Source organism: Pholis gunnellus, assembly GCF_910591455.1.
Source record: "Pholis gunnellus genome assembly, chromosome: 10".
NCBI classification, from domain to species: Eukaryota; Metazoa; Chordata; class Actinopteri; order Perciformes; family Pholidae; genus Pholis; species Pholis gunnellus.
In genome coordinates this window covers 1,877,286-1,896,586 of record NC_136537.1, presented here as the reverse complement: position 1 = coordinate 1,896,586, position 19,301 = coordinate 1,877,286, and the positions used below count along the sequence as shown (strand labels likewise).

The window sequence follows — 19,301 nt, the reverse complement described above, 5'->3', positions numbered from 1 at the left end:
GCGATAAGCCGCGCCCCCTCTCCGGCGCGTCCAGCGCGATTCAACCGATTCACGCGAATGAACACAAATAGTCCCCCGGGGAGACAGGCGAAGCAAATAACGTGATTAACGCGACGCGAATCGCGTTTGGTGTGAACGCAGCGTTACGCTGGCAGCCTCGTGGCCTCATTGTTTGTACCATATGGTTTACACACACAGTTTGGTCCGGTCTCTACTGATATGAGGTATCGTAGAGCTCTGGGTGAACACAGACGGCTACAATATTTATTTACTGATTCAACAAAGCTGCCAGTCTCGTGGGGAGGGGAGGGGGGAGCTGCGCTCATGTGATTGGTTGAAAATGAGGCTGACATCTGATTGGCTACAGACAGGTCTATGTTGAAAAAAACGCATTTGTGAATCCAGCGATGTCAGGACAGTCTCATAAACCCACAAATAAATGTGAAGCGATTTACAAATAAATGCAGTGCGATCCACAAATAAATACATATAAATCCACAAACAAATGCAGAAATATATTTGTGATTTTTTTTTTTTTACATTTATATAAATCTTAATTTATTTATGTGTGAATTGGAATGTATTTGTGAATTGTTCTGCGTGCATTTGTAAATCGAATATATTTGTGAATTGTTCTGTGCGCATTTGTGAATCTTTCTGTGTGCATTTGCAATTATTGAGACTGATCTGACCCCATACAACATTGGGTTTCACTTAGCTGTATGAAATTTGGTTGGTATATGTAACGCGATGGGATGTACAAAAAAGCCTCAAAGAGGTAGGCCCTAAACCCAATAGGAAGTTGGCCGTTTTGAATTTTATGACGTTTTTCGATCATTTCAAGGCGCCGTACTTTAACAAACTCCTAGAGATTTTACCCGATTGACTTCCGATTCGGTCAGTATGCTCTTGAGACCTTGGCAGTGAAAAGTTAGTCAAAGATCAAAAACTTATCGAACTATGTATCCGTGGCGGCAAAAAAACACCATTCGCTATGAAACAGGAAGTTGTTGTAACTCGGCCGTACATTGTCTAATCTACTCCAAATTTCTCATGTCATAACATCCTGACCTGAAACACATATGGCCTGAAAAGCAAAACCTCCTATCTGAAAAATGCACTTTGTTGAGAAAACAAAAAAGAACTTCTTGTTTTCTTGCAGAATGCTATTTGTTATACATAATACACTGTTTTTGGAATAACTTTTCTTTCACAACGAAGGGCGGGAAAATCTTGCAGACAGACTGAATATGAGCAGCCTTCCCTGTTCTCATCATCCAAAGTGAAATCCGCCAATCAGAAAATAGGCAGATAGGAGGTTTTGCGTTTTGGCCATTGATAGGACAATTTAGAATCCTAGTAATAGCGCCACCTAGTGGTTACAGGTTGTGTACTTTGATATCCTGCTCCTCACAGATAATCAGATCCCTCTCAAATGTTGTTAGAAAAGCCTTAAGACCTTGATGATGCGTCATTGTGAAGATTGTCAGAATTTGTTAAAGGGCGGCGACGTGGCGGCTCAACAAATTTCGATCCTTCGCCATGAAAAAATAAACTGATGTAACTTGACTCCACATCATCAGATCTTTTCCAGATTTCACATGTTTGATGAGACTCCAGTCCTGAAGACATCTACAGGCCAATTATATATAATACTGGTAACAGGAAGTTAAAATCTTTATACTTTGGCTTGTTTCTCATAGTAGGTAAATCTGATCATCATCAAATTAGTTCTACACAAATGTAAGAAGTTCATGAAGCTGTTGATATTTCGTCCAACGCTGTTGCCGTGGCGACGCAGTCTTCGCCGTGCAAAACGAAGGTGCTTGCACGGCGAGGGGCTAAAAATGCTTGAAACATAAGCAAACTTGGCACACAGATTTAAAGCCCAAAATGTTGTTATATAATATGGTTTTAATGCTTCAGAGTGGCAAGTCGGCTTGATAGCGCCCCCTACTAAATTTTGACAAAGCAGCCCTCTCAGTACGTTTGACATAGACGTATACAATGTAGTAGTTATGTATCACATAGACTTAAAAAAAAGTGTCTTGGGACCATGCTCTAAAATTAATAGTCTGTGATTTTGATTTTTGTGTGAATTTTTCCTTAGTTTCTAGTCGCTATACTTTAACGAACTCCTCCTAGGGACTTTGTCAGAGCCACCTCAAATTTGGTCACTACAATCTAAAGACCTTTGCAATTAAAAGTTACTCAAAGCTTTACGTTTGATGGAATGGCATAGCCGTGGCGGACATTTTACGTCATTCGCCGATAAACAAGTTGATGTAACTCCACTGGACTTGCTCAAATCTGTCCCAAACTTGCCATACTTGATAACAGTCATGGCCTGAGGATGTCTCCAAGCCAATTTTCACTCAGTCATAGCGCCACCTACTGGCAACAGGAAGACAGTGTTATGTGACAAACGGCATCTGATTTACATGACATTTACATGATGTGGTCTGCACTAGATGTAGAGCAACATAATGCATGTTTGCGAGTGTTATCTAGCGCCACATAGTGTATACAGGAAGTGGTGGAATATTTGCACTACATAATTTCCAGTGTCACACAGTCCACGCTGGAAAAATACGTTGAACTCTGGGACGCGTTGTCTGATGGTCGAAGACATTCGCGGCCGTGTTTGCCGGCGTCCTGCCATTACCCCCGGGACGCGGGAAGGTGCGAGGGCCCGTATATCGCTGCTTGCAGCTTTAATTTGTTATCGTTATGATAATTTGTTGTGTTTTTTGTTCCTATGCCTCCAAGAGAACAACAAAATGAATGCTTTAAATTAAGCTTTAAATATCATATATTGACATATGATTACAGCTAGTAAATGTGCCATTGTAATATCAAGACCAATTCAGGCTAAACTCTATATTGACTTTCAAGTAATTACTTCAGAAGGATTTGTGTATACAATACTGTGAGTGAGTAATTTACATTTTAATTGTTAGGACAATGTTTACGGAAAGACAAATTCCATATACGTTTTTCAAATGAAGGCCTTCTGTAAGAACCAAACATGATCAACATCATTCACCGTGTGTTTTGATAGGGGCAGGAGTTTCTGAGGCTGATAGCCGACATCAAACCTACAACATCCTTCAATTCTTCACCTGGCTGAACTGTAACAACCCCTTTTCGGACAGCAGGTGGCAGTAATATTTCATTCAAGGCCGTATCCCGTTAACAGAATAAACGAAGAAGAACCATAGCAACGATTGAAACCAAGATGGTGGTGTCATCCGCTGTGTTTTGGTCCACTTCAAACCTATTATGTTTGTTTCTCTTGTATTCTGCCATAACTACAGAAGAAAATACAACAAGCTACAACTTGAATACGACATATTGTGACCAGAACGTAACAAATAATGTTACGGACAATTATACAACCACACAGCCTACAGACTTTGACTCAACAACACCGAGATACAGCAGAACAGAGGAGCCCATTCAGCCGACATTGCCCGCTGAGCGCCTGCCCGTCTCCGGCCGCCTGCTCACTCCTGTCACTAAAGGTAATCTGTGGCTAGACTGCACTGCACTCCTCAATTATTAGTATTACGTTACGTGAAATAGCTAACGTTAGCCAGCGTACACCATGTTCTACACGTGTTGTGGAAGTATTTGTAGGGCCACTTAACGTTAACTTTCTTTTTACGTATCAAAAAGACAACTTTGAACTGAGATGTTTTTAAATGGAGTTTGGTGTAAGGGTGTAAAATACCACAAATAGACTTACATTTGTATTGTTTGCATAGCATTTCGAATTTCTGACTGAAGAAAAAGAAAAAACATGCACATTATACACACCCATGCATACAGATATCGACATGTTCCTGTGATCTATTATTTCCATTTACTTTAAGAGCTCTCTAGAAAGCAGTGTTCCAGTGTATGTGTCTTTCCGTTTTATCCTTCAGGATAAAAGCCCTAGAGGGGAAGAGAAAAAAGGTTTTACTGGTGAGTGTAAAGGAGATACAATTGGGTGGGTCCCAAGCAACACGATCATTCCAGAGAGTGGCAATGGATATTCCTGAATTACCAGTGACTTCTAAGGGCAACAGATATGCGTTAGTAGTGGAAGACTACTTTTCCAAGTTTGTAAACATGTATGCTCTTCCTAATGAAACGGCCCAATCAGTAGCCCAGTGTCTGTTTGAGGATTACGTGCTGGTACATGGCGTCCCAGAAGTGGTTCACAGTGACCAGGGCCGGTGTTACGTGCCTACTGGTTTTTGAACCTACTGGTTTCCCTTCGTGCGTGTGTTGTGCTCGCTTAAAAGTAGCAGCTGTTTTCTGTCTCTGTCGCCTGATTCGTCACACATTCACAAACATATTGCTGGAGATCTATAAGCCACATCTCATATCAATTGCAGGGATAACGATTGTATAAGTGAGCACTCCATCACAGCCACGCATGAAGAAATACATTGAAGAAAATATATTTATGGAAAGATCGCATCAACCTGGATTCGAACCCTGTCCAGCAAAATAGTAAAACTCCCTAAGGCGGTCGCGCTACCTTACATTCATTAATTTATTCATTAATTCCCACCTCGTCAGTGCCCAGGAAACGTTTTGGCTTAGGGTGAACAACTGGTTACCTGGGGGCGTATCTTCGAACACTTCCAAATGTATCAATGCTTTTCAAATGTATGATGTTCACGCCCAGGTTTTCCTAAATTATATTCGGACTATTATAATATTACAAATACTGGTGATAAACTTTTATTACATATTACACAAGTTAAAAAAGTGCATCACAGACGTAAAATCCGAAAATACACAGCGTGCACCTTACTTCTGGGTGTCGGAATGGGAGCCACTGTATTTCACTATAACGTTACTAGACACATACAATATGTAGAATGACCCTGTCAATCACTACGTCCATTTCTTCATTGTTTTGTGGATAGAACATTACTGATATTTCATTCCTCCTGTGGCTTAGTGTTCGCTAATGAGTATTTTCACGGTACAATCGTCACTGTATAATCGTCACAAAAGTACATTTGTTTTTGTCAAAATGCGTGGGTGGTGTCTGGGCAAAGCCTCGCGAAAAAGCGTTGATAAAAAGGTTTGGAAGTGTTCGAAGATACGCCCCCAGGTAACCAGTGGTTTCAGTTCACCCTAAGCCAAAACGTTTCCTGGGCGCTAACGAGGTGTGACTTAATCAATAAATTAATTAATGTCGATCAATGAATTTAGCACAAGTGACGGAGTGCGTAGCGCGACCACCTCAGGGAGCTTTACTATTTTGATGGACAGGGTTCGAATCCAGGTTGATGCGATCTTTCCATAAATATATTTTCTTCAATGTATTTCTTCATGCGTGGCTGTGATGTAGTGCTCACTTATACAATCATAATCCCTGCAATATATATGAGATGTGGCTTATAGATCTCAAGCAATATGTTTGAATGTGTGACGAATCAGGCGACAGAGGCAGAAAACAGCTGCTGCTTTTAAGCGAACACAACACATGCACAAAGGGAAACCAGTAGGTTCAAAAACCAGTAGGGACGTAACACCGGCAGTGTTTTCTTAAGGGATTAAGAGAATACTCGCACGCCGTATAATCCCAAATCAGACGGCATGGTCCAAAGATGTAATCAGACTCTCATTGGTCAACTGGCCGGAGCAGGTTGTTCTGAAAGCTTATACTTTGCTACGGCCTGCTGGTTCTTCAAGTAGCCTCCCGGCTTCTCCTCACCAAGCTCCTTCGCCGCAGGACGAGGGGTCGCCAGTGAAGCACAACAGACTGTGTCTTGTTCTAAGAGAGTTGTGAGACAACCAGCCTATTTAAAGGACTTGTCACTAATTGATTTGGGAGTGGTGAATGTGTGAATAGGTCTGTTAACATGTTTTCTTCATTGTAGCAGCACATGCTTTATATGTATGGTGTGTCCAAACGCTATGGTGCATGTCTGATGTCTATTGGGATTAGTGCGGCATATCATCTGGAGGCTGTGCAGTTGGGTGATGGGAGCATGTATAATGTTTTCTACTGTTACATTTTGTGTTGACATGTTGTTACTGTGGTTTGGAAAATTATTTTGTTGCATTTAGAATGTTTAGAAACGGTTTCTTTCTGGAGGAGGGGAGGTATGTAAGCTATTATGGGGCATTTATTGTGAAGGATAAAAGTGAAGAGGGGAAAAAGGTTCTACTGGTATTTGTGAAGGAAATAAAGTTGTTGCCGTCTTGGTGCAGACTACGGAGCCCCGTGTTGTTATTATTACTATTATAAAGTATAGGTGCAATATAACCCTCGGCTACACTTCTAAGTACGCAAACAATATGTAAACATTACAACTATAAATGCACAAACACGTATAGACAATACGCTTTTGAAAATAACTAATTGTGCATAACATAGCTCATTAAAATATCCACGTGCAAACATGTCATAGATTAGATATCCTGCATAGCTTTACACAATGCACATGCTGTAGATTAAGTCCTTGTAATGTATATAATTGCAGTAAAAAGCACACTCACACCAAGGTGGATAAACTTTGCTTTGTTGTGAGAATGCCTTTGTCTAACCTGAGCATTGCTGTGTTTCAGTTGGCAGCTTGTGTCCCTGTGACAAGCACAAGGATGTGTGTGACATCAACTGCTGCTGTGACAGAGCATGTAGTGAGCAGGTTGCTCTGTTCACCGGCTGCTCGGTGGACACTGTCAGGCAAGTCTCCCACCTGGTCCAAAGGGAGGAGTGGGGGTTGCTGCTTCCTAGCCTGCTGTGTCTTTCATCATTTTCAGTCACAATGATTCATTAGTATCATGGACCTGCAAAGGGTTGGCACTGTAACAAAGCAGAAAACAGATTTCATTTACTGTCAATATTAAAAATACATTTTTCAAACAATGGCCAAACATGGAAAAATAAAGGCCAGATGTCAATAAAGTCCAGATAAAAACATTGGGGAGGAGTAGAATTACAGTACTCTAACAGCTCACATCGTAAATTCAGTGGGATGTACATTTCCACACAGTACAACAAAACAGTCATGTCATACTCACCACTCTGCTGCTCCGAGTTTTCATTTTGAACAGAAATACTGTTTTTTTATTCACTTCTTAATTTAAAACACTTAAGTTTTTAGGTTCGTTATGAGTGGTGTTTAAGTCCCCGTCAATGCAACTCAACTACATTTCAAATTAAAAGCCTAGAAGATAAGGGAGGCCTTCGCCCTTTGAGACCCTGGCTTTGAATATGAAATATCAGTGCGGGAAGTGTTGTTTCAGTGACACCAGCTTAACATAGATGGAATGAGGCAAAATGGAAGTGACTGGAATTAATAACTGAATGAAAACAATATTTCCAAGAAAGTGCGAGCAGCAGTTTTTGTGTGAAAATGTATATTATGTGGAATTTAATCAAGACAAAAAGGTAAATACAATAACATATGGGAAACAGGGGAAACTAGAAATGAAGGCATGCTGCTTCAGATAAAGGTCTAGTCCTCCCAGGAGTTCTCCTCAGAATGTAGAGATTTTTTTAGAAACGATCTCTGTCACTGACCATGATGCAAAGCTGGTGATTAAAACCTTTTTAGGTCCAATCACCTTTTAGGCAGACCTTTAACCCAGAAGGCCACTGGCCCAGATGGTTTCTCTGCATTTATGCTAAAAACATGTGCAGAGATACGTCCACCACCCTCCGGAAGAAATCAATAATGTTGCTCAGACGATGCTATTAATAACATCACACACCTGGTGACTCAACATCTGGAAGACCCCAAAGCTTATGTACTCCTACTGTTTGTTGATTTTAGCTCAACTATGAATAGACTACAGCCTCACATATTGATTCAGAAATTGAAACAGATGGATGTTATTTCTTTTTTTTTTTAGGGATGATACTTTTCTTTTTTACCCAATCGCACCCAGCGTGTTAGGTTTAACAATGTGACCTTATATCCCAGATTAATCAGCACTGGTGCCCCTCAGAGCTGTGTCTGCACCCTAGTCCTCTTCACAGTGCACTAATGACTGCACTAGAATCCACCCTGAAAACTATATCGTCAAGTTCTTAGCAGCAGTTCATCAGTTTACCACTCTGAAATAGAGAGATTTATGCAATGAATGGGGAGATGGTAATTGACCCTTTGGCAGTGGGCGATCTTAGGCCGGTGGTTATTTACAATAGATAAGCAATGTAACATCTGTCTACACACAATATATGTTCTGGCTCATCATTGGTGTTTATTTTTTTGTTTGTAGTGGCAAAAAGCAGCTGTGCAGCAATGATGTAGCGACCTACTCTTTAGGGAGCACGATTGATGGCTACTCAGAGCTACAGTCATCTGTTCGGAAGGAGACTAATTACGACGTCTTCTGCATTCAGTCACAGAACCGTAAGTCATTAATGGTCCTTCATTTGGATTTGAAATGACCTATGAAGAAAGCATTTTTAAGAAAATATCAATTATTACTTAAGTCTGACACCAATTTTTTAATTACTGGATTTAAATGAACACAAAGTGATGACTGCCGGCATGCCCACAGTTTGGAGAAACACAAGTACAGGAGCGAACTAATGTACAGCTTGGGACAGACAGAGGAGCCAAATGTGTTTTAGACACCTTAAGAAAATCAATATCAATTTGTGTGTACGCTGTAGTTAGAATATTTCACCTTGACTGCAGCCGTTATCTGTGCTCTCTTTAAAGCCACACTCCATTGATAGTTTTACCTTAAAGAACATGGGAGGTCTTGTTCTGCCTCAGTCGGTTAGTTAGTTAGTTTGTGTTATTGTGTGACTTTGGTATTTTAAAGTGATAGCTTGGATTTACCAAAGTCACACAGTAACACAAACAAACACACTGATTGAGGCAGTGGTAGATGAGCAACTTCCACATTCTGCTGGTTAAATGTTTTGGTCAATGGAGTCAGTTAGCTTTGAAGAGAGCATAGATGGATATAATGCCGTCGGAAAGGACTGCGCTCAAGATAATACACTGACTAGGGATAAGTATCTCAACCACACTTAAAAAAATCCAAAACATCCCTTTTATGCAGAATTCAAAGGATAAGGCGGGTGTCATGTTTTAGTTTTTATTTTAATGAATGTATATTATGCAGAATATAATTGTATGGCTACTTGTAGGTACAGTATGCAGCTATATAACAAATTACTTTACTCCTTTTCCAAGTTTGTCTCATTTGCTGACAATATGTTCTGTCTAGGTGTTGATGGATTATCTCACCCCTCTCCTGCGCTTCCAACTGACAGCAACTTTGACTCACTCTTCAAAGAATTCACCAGCTTTATATTTGTCTCAGAGGAGAACGGTGGTCCGGTGAACCCTGCAGAGCTCCAGGCCTTGTCTGGATACCAGGCAAGTCTCTGTTTTCAATGGTTATTCCGTCTCCGTTTGTCTCAAATTGATTATTTGTAATTATCGCGAAAGAACAGTGTTCATTCTCTGCTGATGGTTTCTGGTTTCAGTGGGGGGATGTGATGGTGACAGCGGGAGAGAGTGGACAGAGAGGGATGTTCTGGCTGCCAGCTCCTTGTGTCACTGCTGACTGTGTGGACACCAGTCCTGCAGGTAACTGCAAGGGACAGTGCTACTTTTGCTAAAGTTTTGCAACTGTGTGATAATTATGATGAATGCTAAAAAGTAGTGTTACTGTAGTGGAGTAGTCATTAAGTCAGCAAACTGACTCAGCAATATCTGTAACACAGCAACGTCTATCAAAAATTAGAAAAATATGTCAATTCTGTCAGATTATCAGACTAATAAGGGTTTCATATCAGTGTACCCAGATGTGAGTACACTTGACCCCAAAGTTTGTTTGATTAGTGTGAACACTGTCGACCGATCCTTCCCGAGTACAGTTTGTGTGTATTTGAGTACAGTTTGCATCAGTTTTAAAAACCCAACTGTACCAAAACAAGGAAGTGGACTGCTATTTCAGGCAAGTTATTTAATTGCAATGAAAATCAAGGCCACAGAGAGAAAAATGTGACAGGAGTGAAAAACGCCCCGAAAGTGCTTCGGGTTCAGAGGGTAGCCAAATCCAGTGTTCTTTTCCTTCCTCCGTTCATTTGAATCTTGGAAGAACAAGGCCGGACCGAGGGCTGGAAGATGGAGTTAAAGGAAACGCTACTGCGCTGGCTCTATGGGCCCATGGATGCAGAAGATTATGGGTAATCAGGGCCCAAGCACCGTCAACACCGGGCCATGGAGGCCCTCTTGAAATCGCTAGGATTATTATTAGAGTCCGAGCACCGACGTAGTCGGAGCGGAGGACCTATTGTTATTCTAATGTTTATTAGGGCCCGAGCACCGATGTAGTCGGAGCGTATTAAAAGGGCTTGGGGGCACACCATGAGAAAAAGACTTCTCTGATACATGCAAACTAAGATGCTTGGAGAGCAAAAGTTAGATAACAGTGGTTCTCAAACCATGTGTGACGGTTCCCTATCGGAGTTACGTGTTTGTGCCCCTTTAACAAGCAGGTACCGGAAGTGGTGATCTTCCTGAGTGGAGGCACCTGGGCCGGTACGCTCCCGCTATAAGGCTCCGCCTTCCTGGCAACCGGGGCGCCTTCCTTTCACCCCGTGGAGGAACGTGGATGGCTCGTTTCCGATCACCATTATTGTTAGATCCTCTGTCAGGGCTAATAAATGTGTACCGTTGGTCAACTGTCTGCGTCTCCCTGATTCAGGTTACGGCCGTCAGAGCCAGGTCGTGACAGTTGGGGGCTCGTCCGGGATCTGCCCGTGTTGTGGTATTGGGTATGTAGCTTGGTTTGGTTTAGTATTGCGACTGCCCATGCTGAATTGGTTGTAAGGTACGTCATCATTGATGTCAGTAAAAGTGTAGTGGGGTTTCCTTGGATTCCCGCTAGCGCTTTTGTTGGGGAGATGCAGTAGGTTGTATCGGCTATTTGGCGTGGAGATTAGCCTGTTGTTGCGAGGGAAGTTTCTTTCCTCCTAGTGTAAAAAGTGCAAATCAATGTAAGGTACGTGTGGTCTGGCTGGTGCACTTAAAATAACTTTGACGCAAACGTTGTTCCCCTGTCAGGTTCAGAGGCGTTACCCCTTTGGGTTTCGTCTTGTTTGTTGTTTTATTAATGTTGCGGTGACCGTGGTTAGAGCAATCTTGCTCGGGAGTACATCCATGGTTCGGGGTGAGTCGCCAGTTTCTGGTTGCTTTCCTCCCCACTGGGCTTTAGTGCGTAAGTACCCACCACCATTAACTGCATGAAGACTAGGGTTAAGTTTGCAGGTAGATAGATTATGGTTAGGCAGTCAGCTAGAGGGGCGCACTCGTATGCTTACTAGGCCAAACAACGTGGCTGGTGCACCAGTAGCCTTCACTGTTCGTCTCATCAATTTCATTTACACTTAAGGATGGAGACGGTTGAGAGCTTCTTTGCTTCTCCCTCTGAGAAGTTGTTAGATCTTTGCACCAAAGACCAACTGCTGAACATCGCCGAGTATTATAAGATCGAAGTTGGTGATAAACGTCTGAAGGAGAGAGTGAAGGCCCTCTTGAAATTAAGTTTATTTGAAACGAATATTTTGACTGAGGACCCGTCAGCTGTTTTGCCGGAGACCGCGGGGTCTCCGCGCCAAACGGGATCTAATTTCACATTTGAACAGCAAAAAGAGCTGCTGATGTTACAGCTTGACCACGACAAGTTTAAACAAGCTGAACTGGAGAAACAATTGGCTGTGGAGCGGCTGCCAGCAGACTGAACATGCCAAATTGATGAACAGACTAAGAAAACTATTAAAAAAGGTATTTAAATGATGATAAATTCAAAATAAAATACTATGGCATGCTTTTATTGTTATAACGATTCAAATAAACCAAATGTTTACAAATACCAATAGTTTTAAGCTGTTGCAATCATTTAAACACCTTTGTCCAGCAATTTGAATGTTCTCAAATGCCAGGGTGGCACAACTGTAAATATGGGACTTTTATTATGAAATTAAAGAGCAGAACAGTAAACAGGATATTGCATCATCAAGAGGACCTCAACTGACCTTTATAGCAGAGTGAAAATGTTTTGATATCTCTTTTAAATATTGATAAAAACAGCTACTTTCAAGTGTTTCACTTTCCATGTCAGGGTGTTACAACCAATGTAAAACTAGAAACATGTTATTTTATCATAAATGTCTTTATTCTATTTAAAATGTATATGTATGAATTTGTTAGCAAGAACAAACGCTAATGCTAGTGTCCTAGTAGATGCCTGTTTAATTTGAAATAAGTTGCAAATGTCAGGTGGAGCAACCAGTCAATCAGGTGGAGCAACTGCAAAGACTTGTCACTTTATGATATTATATTTAAGCTCTAACATTATATTAAAAACAATTCAAAAGTTTAACAGTGTTAAGTTAACGATTATAAACTTTCAAACTATTTACATGATATTAATGAATATTTTTTAACTATTAAGGACGCCACTGTCAAGTAAAGCAAAATCATCCCGACCCAGGGAGCAGACAGCAGGTCCTGTGTGGAGCGTGTGCAGAACGCTGCTACGATGAGGCAGAAGCTGCAGCAGCCCGGGAGGAAGAGACTGTGATTCTATTCCACTTATGTGCTAAACATGATTACTATGAAATATTTACTACTTTTATGTGAAAAGAGTGTGTTGACTAAAAAAATTGTGTCGTATTAATTATTATATAATTGTATATAAAAATGCAATTATTCTGCATATTTCCTGTGATTACTAATATTGTCAGGTGGCAAAACTGATAAATGTCAGGTGGTGTGACCTGGTAAAATATGAATTCAAAGCAATAAATAATAGGTTAAAGTGAAAAATCTTTTGCTTAATACGATGTGAATAACTACTGTATTGGATGTATTCATTTGTATATTTGTATTATTATGTTTCTCTGTTGAATTTTTATTATTTATAAATTTAATTTATATTTCCACCCCCCAAAAACATCATACGTAATGTAGAAAACTGATTTTACAATAGTTGAATACATTTGCAAAATTGTAGTTGCAGGACACTTGTCATAACAACTTCAAACAAAACAGGTCCTGTTACATTTATGATTGCACCTACAGAGTCTCACTCAATGACATGATTCACACGACTGCTGTCATAATGCCTATAACGAGCATGGTACAAAGTGCATCCCAAGTAAAAACAGCGACACACAGTAAAGGCTGATAAGTGTGAATTATACGGTGTAACATTCAGGAGAGTGGTGAGAATATGCTTCGTCAGAAACATAAGGCAAAAATCCCTCATACTTTTATGTAATCATATTAAGATTATTTCATCTTTACATGCCATTTTTTTTTAATACTTCTTTCAAAATTTGCTTGCTTATATTTTGTAAAAGGAATACTTCGGAAATACATAATTATAATAATTTCGTCGTATCATTGTAATTTCATATTTCAAACATGCTAAAAGAGTAACGGAATCGTGTTTTTCATGTTTGTTGTTGCTTACGTTTTTCCTGTTTGTCTCCCCAGCGTTCTTAAAGGATCAGAGCAGTCGGTGTTCTCGGCGTGTGGTTCTGAAGCAGGACTGCGGATCTCTGCTTGCCCTCAGCATGGACACCTACACCGACATCCGGCTCTTTGCTGTGAGTCCCACATTTACTCTGCAATACACTGAAAGAAAACATTTGCGTTCAAACACTGTCACAGCCTCAGTGAGGGACGTTTAATGCACTCCAAAGGATACATTGGTATTAAAGGGTTAATCCACCTGATTTACATTAAAATCTTGTGTGGGTTCCCTAATTTTATTTATTTTAAAGTACAATACCTAACAGCTGAAGTAATCTCTTAGGTGTTGCAATTTACCTTTTGGTGAGTTGTCTTTTTGTCCACCTTCTTTTCAGAATCTGCTTCAGCCATTTTCATTAAGCCAAGTTTTGAGTTTACTCATTTTTTTTACATTTTTAAATAAGAAAACAAAGTAGCATGGATGTTTGTGCACAAGATAAATGAGTCACTGTATTGAAAATGCTGAAATAACAGAGAATCGGTTGAAAGATGTTAAACCAAATCTTTTCCACTAACAGGGGAAGACTCAAGATGCAGCAGTAAGTATGCCTACTTTTTTGTTTGACTCTGTAAGTAAATTAGGTGATCGACAGAAAATTCATTGACATATTTTGATAAGGGATTAATAATTTAAGTCAGTGGTTCCCAAACTTTTCCTGTCAAGCCCCCCTTTGATGATATAGGAACATTGTAAGCCCCACCGCACCTGACCCCACCCACCCCAAATTGGTCGTACCTTCTTTGTTTTGAATTATATCTCTCTCGCTCTCTCGCTCTCTCTCTTCCCCCCCATGATATATGTGTATAGTCGCATGGTTTCTCCATTATCTGAAAAGTTGTCTTTACATTGTTGACATAACATTAAAAACTCACATGCCATCATGTCGCCTGCCTTACCAGGAAATTTAGCAAGACACTGACAATCGTGTTGCGCAAAGAATAGGTGGACCACAAAAACATTTCACATAGTGCAGTAAGTTAGCACAGACTAAGTGTTGACAGGTTGACTGCTGCAATGTGAGGACCAAAAACATTTTTACATTTCTCTCTGTTACCGAGAAGAAGTAAGTATTCAGTTATTGTCATGTTTGCATTGACACAACACTTTACTTTTTGCTTTACATTTCTGCAATCTATGAAATCAAAACAAATTGGTAGCATCTTATGCTGCGTTCACACCAAACGCGATGAACGCGGCGCGAATCACCGGAGAGGGGGCGCGGCTCATTGCCCTGAAAGCCGTTCAACTTTCCGCAATCAACCGTGGAAAAAATAACCTGTATTTCTGCTTAGTACGTGTTGTGGAAGTCCCAGATATCACGGGAAACTAAACGCCGTCATGTCTGGTTCATAACATAGTCCAGAGGAGCTCCGTGGATTTCATCGAGCTGTATTCACTGTTTCTAGCAAGCCACACGTCGGCTGTTTACTACAGCTGTATGAACACACACTAAACTGATTTGGCTGTGATTTAACGGCAATAAACCGACAAAAAGGGACTCCGAAATAACTACGTAATGATGCCAATTTGTACTTGTTTTCTCAATGGAGCTCAGATCGATCGGTGCTAGGCTATGCTAACATAGCACCTCCATCAACACTCAACATAACGTCACACACATGTCTACACATAGTTTGGTCCGGTCTCTATTGATATGAGGTATCGTAGAGCTCTGGGTGAACACAGATGGCTACAGTATTTGTTTCTTGATTCAACAACGGCAGGAAGTCAGTGATGACAGGAGAAACATCTCAACGCTGATAGGCTACCACAGCGTCACGCGATTTTTTCTCAGAAGTTGAAATATTTCAACTCCGGTGCTTTGACGCAAATTGGCGTTCATCGCGTCTGTGCATAGACTTTGTATGTAATCTCGCCGCGTTCATCGCGTTTGGTGTGAACGCACCTTTAGATTTCACAGTAAGGTTTTTCCTAGAATGAAAATCAAGCAGTGGGAACTTGAAACTTGATAGAGATATGTAATTCACAACAGTGAACATCCTGTCTGCTTTTAATGATGCTGTAATGCACTGCAAACATTTTTTATTAATCAGTGTTGTAATTCTCCCATGATAAAAACATATCTTTCAAAAAAGGAAGAAAAAAAAAAAGAAATGGACAGCATAGGAAATTATTGACTGTCTGGAAGGCTGGTAAAACACACTCAAACTAGACTAGAAGTCTACAGCCAGCAGTAGTGATTTGAGCTAAGTGCTAACATCAGCATACAAAGGTGTCATGCCATTGTTCTGATGGCCCACTGTTACTAAACCCCAATAGTCAAGAAATTGTCCCATTGGACCAAAAGCCCATTTGTCCGACAGCCCGTTATCAAGAAAACAAATAGCCATTGTTCCAAAGGACCATTGCTTCTGAAATACACACACTCCCTGCAACAACGGGAATGTCAATAGTTTAGACTAACCCTATAAACCAAAGTATTGGACACATGCAATTTTTGACCTGATGGTGACACTAGATGAAAAGTCAGAGGATAACTAAAAGTATTACAATTCCTCCTGATGTCTGTACAAAATCCAGAGGCCAACCATCCATTAGTTGAGGTTTTTCAGTCCGGATTAAAGTGATGGAGCAACCGATCCACCGGCTTTGCTTTCCTTTGTAAACAAACTCTACAGACTGATGTAAATGAGAGCAGGGGGTAAATCTGAAAACATATTTGGGTTAAGTAATTGTGGATAAATGTTGATTTAATGTGGATGTTTGTGATGTTGCTTGAGCTTGTTCCTGTAGAGGTGGCGTCAGTCATCCTGCAGTCTGTTGATGGGACTCAGACAGAGTTGATGATCAGTGGTGGAGAAAACCTCAACCCTGTTCTCCTGAACCCGACCCTCTGTGCTAATGTGGTGCTGAAGGTGAGTCTACTCAAACACACAACCTGTATTTTGAGATTTATAGCTGAAGTTTTAGACTTAGAATGAAAACTCTTGCAAATAAAAGAAGTCATTGTCTGCTGGACCAATTAGAAATGTTTATCTCCATAGGTTGCTTATGTGACTAAGTACAACTCAGCTGGTGAAATAGTGAATGTGACGGTGTCTCTGGTACTTGGATTTGTCCGTGAAGCAGCACTGTCCCTGGAACAGGAGTTTCACATCACGTTTTTCCAGGTTGATCTCAACAAGGCATTGTCTATGTATTATGGAGTGTTGTCCGCTATGTTGCACTCAGAACCACCATTTGAAGTAGTATTTACTTACAAAACAGGTTTCATAAAACAAGATCAGTATGAGTTAAAGGATGGCATAGCCAAATGAAAGGATCAGGTCCTTGCTGGTAAATTTGCCAGGACTGCATTGTGAGGACAGCTTGAGCTTTCTATTGTATCCGAGTTGTTGAAACTAATAGAACAGTTTTTAGTTTCCTCACAACTTTAACTTTATTTGTCCTGAAAGGTTGCAGCATAGAGTGCAATATTAAAAATGGTAGAGAACACAAAGCTTAATATATGACTGAAACTTCTGTAAAGACTAGAGTGAACCTGCTCTCTCCATGCAAGGGTGCAGATTTGTAAAACATTTTAGAATCTAATCTAATGATGTAGACACTCACAGCACTCAAATTGTGTCTTGATTGCAGACATTTCGATGATTATGTAACAAAAACCATTGGGTATGGGGTTGCTAGGTTGTTCCTCAATGTTTTAAATTTGCCCAATCCTCTATTTTTGAGAAAAACTGCAAAACAACTCTGTAGAATTCTAGCATTAAAGGGAAGTTTCCCTTTCAATCATTGATGGGTGTTAAAAAAAAAGTTTTTTCTGACTGATTTTAGAAAACAATAATTCGGTCCTGTGCAAACTATAAATGTAATAAATGAAAACATGTTATTTTTTAAACTGAATGTGAATAATGTACTTTAGCTTGTCTCTATTAAACAGGAGGATGGGGAAGAGGCGGCCATCCACTACAGTGGAAATCCAGGTTATGTGGTTGGACTACCTCTTGTGTCTGGAACAAGAACAGCAGAATATCCTTTACCTGCCTGGACGCTGGATTTCCCTCACCTTGATTTACAGACAGTATGAATCAGTGTGAATAGAAACATTTTACTTATATCTTTGGACAGTAGTACGTAGTATGGATACTTTGACAGTGTTTGATGAGAAAGAGATGACGTTCTGATGTGCTACAAGGCCCAGGATTTGTCCTTAACAATTGTTGTCACAGGGATCGCTCGAAGCGTTGACCCCAGAGACACAGTATCCCTTCTCCACAGTGCTGAGGACCAGGACTGTCTGCAGGGACCACATAAGCGCTCCCCTGTCCTGTTCGGTCTGGACTCTGTGTCCGGCTGCACATTAAGGCAGGACATATTTACACTTAACAGATCTGCTTACTATGTTCTGGTACAGTGCTTCCTTGTGTCTTAATACATATATGATGGTGACTTGTCTTTTCCCTGCAGACTGAAGGATGCTGCCAACTGCTCCCTGGTCCTTCAGGTGCTTTTGGATGTTTTGAGAGGACCAAACCATGCCAATTTTGTGGCATCTTTTGGATACTCCCCACTAGACTATCCACTGGACTGGGTGCCGATCGAGAGCAACTTTAATCCTGTGGTGAGCATGGTTTGAAAACAGAAAAGAGTCTCAGGTCTAGTCTCATCCTGAATCTGATTGGAGAAGTGTAAATCAATCCAGACCAAATATTTCCACAATATAATATCTATAACATTTCAGTGCATTTTTATTTGTGACAGTTTGTGTCTTAACGAGACTTAAGTTGTTGTATTATATTTGATTCGTTTCTACATTGTTTTCCTATTATTCTTTTTTTGTATTTTTCTATATATTATTTATAATTATTTCCCCTTTTTTTAAATCATATTTATTTGTCTTTTGTTTTTCTATTTAATTAATTTCCCTTTTTTCATGACTTTACACATATATTGATTGTTGGAAGTGGTTGAGCCTAATTTGCACATTTGTATGACTTTGCTAATCGCTACTGTTTGTGGTATGTAAACCATACACTTAACCCACAAACACTTGTGGTTGTTTTTTTATAACTGACTTCAATCATTCTTCAAGTCATATTCAATTCAAATTCAAATTTCAGGTTGAGATATTATATTTGTGCCTTATATAGAAAATATGTTAAATGTTGATAGAAAGCTCATTTAATTTATGGAATCTGTGTTGTGGGGCCACAATCCAGTAGTATTGTTGTGTTTTGCAGGAAGCACAGAGTTGCAGCATCCCACTGTCGCTGCACTTACAAATTGAATGGACTAAATATGGATTGTTGATGAACCCCCAAGCTCAGATAGTGAGCATCAAAGAAGTGATCCAAACCAACACGACCAGTTTGGTAAGACTCGCTTTTTCATAAATACTGGCATGACACTTGCAGGTTTTAACCCTCCCAAAAACTGCAATGGCAGTCTAATCATTTCTACTGTGTCTGACTGTCTTTGTTCTCCCTCAGGACATGTTGTCTGGAGGAAGCAGCATCCTGTCAATCAGGAGCTCAGTGGCCTTTGTACCAGTTTCTGCTGCTGCTCTTCCTGGTTACAGAGCCACACCCACCATCAATGTCAAATTGCCCTTTGATTTCTTTTTCCCTTTTGTCTGAACACAGAACACACATGGAAAAAGGGAAGAAGAGTTCATGTTCCCTTTTTGTCCAAACAGGACATGCGGATTCCTCTTAGTAGTATATGGTAACATTTACCATACACCTTGTTAATACACCAAGCACTGTTTGTATGATCTATGTGTTCCTGTATATTGTGTTAATAATGTAAATATA

At 40.3% G+C, this 19,301-nt stretch overlaps 1 protein-coding gene across 1 annotated transcript; it reads left to right on the top strand.

Moving 5' to 3' along the window:
- Nucleotides 1-3,238: 3,238 nt before the first annotated feature.
- Nucleotides 3,239-19,239, top strand: tctn1 (tectonic family member 1; the record flags this gene model as incomplete). Its single annotated transcript, XM_079168177.1, has 14 exons — nucleotides 3,239-3,524; nucleotides 6,580-6,697; nucleotides 8,239-8,372; nucleotides 9,205-9,356; nucleotides 9,467-9,569; nucleotides 13,488-13,600; nucleotides 14,045-14,065; nucleotides 16,269-16,403; nucleotides 16,533-16,658; nucleotides 17,429-17,518; nucleotides 17,717-17,853; nucleotides 17,956-18,109; nucleotides 18,729-18,860; nucleotides 18,978-19,239. The coding sequence occupies 14 exons, from the start codon at nucleotides 3,239-3,241 to the stop codon at nucleotides 19,122-19,124; spliced, it is 1,848 nt and encodes a 615-aa protein (XP_079024303.1). The 3' UTR covers nucleotides 19,125-19,239.
- Between the last annotated feature and the right edge of the window lie 62 nt (nucleotides 19,240-19,301).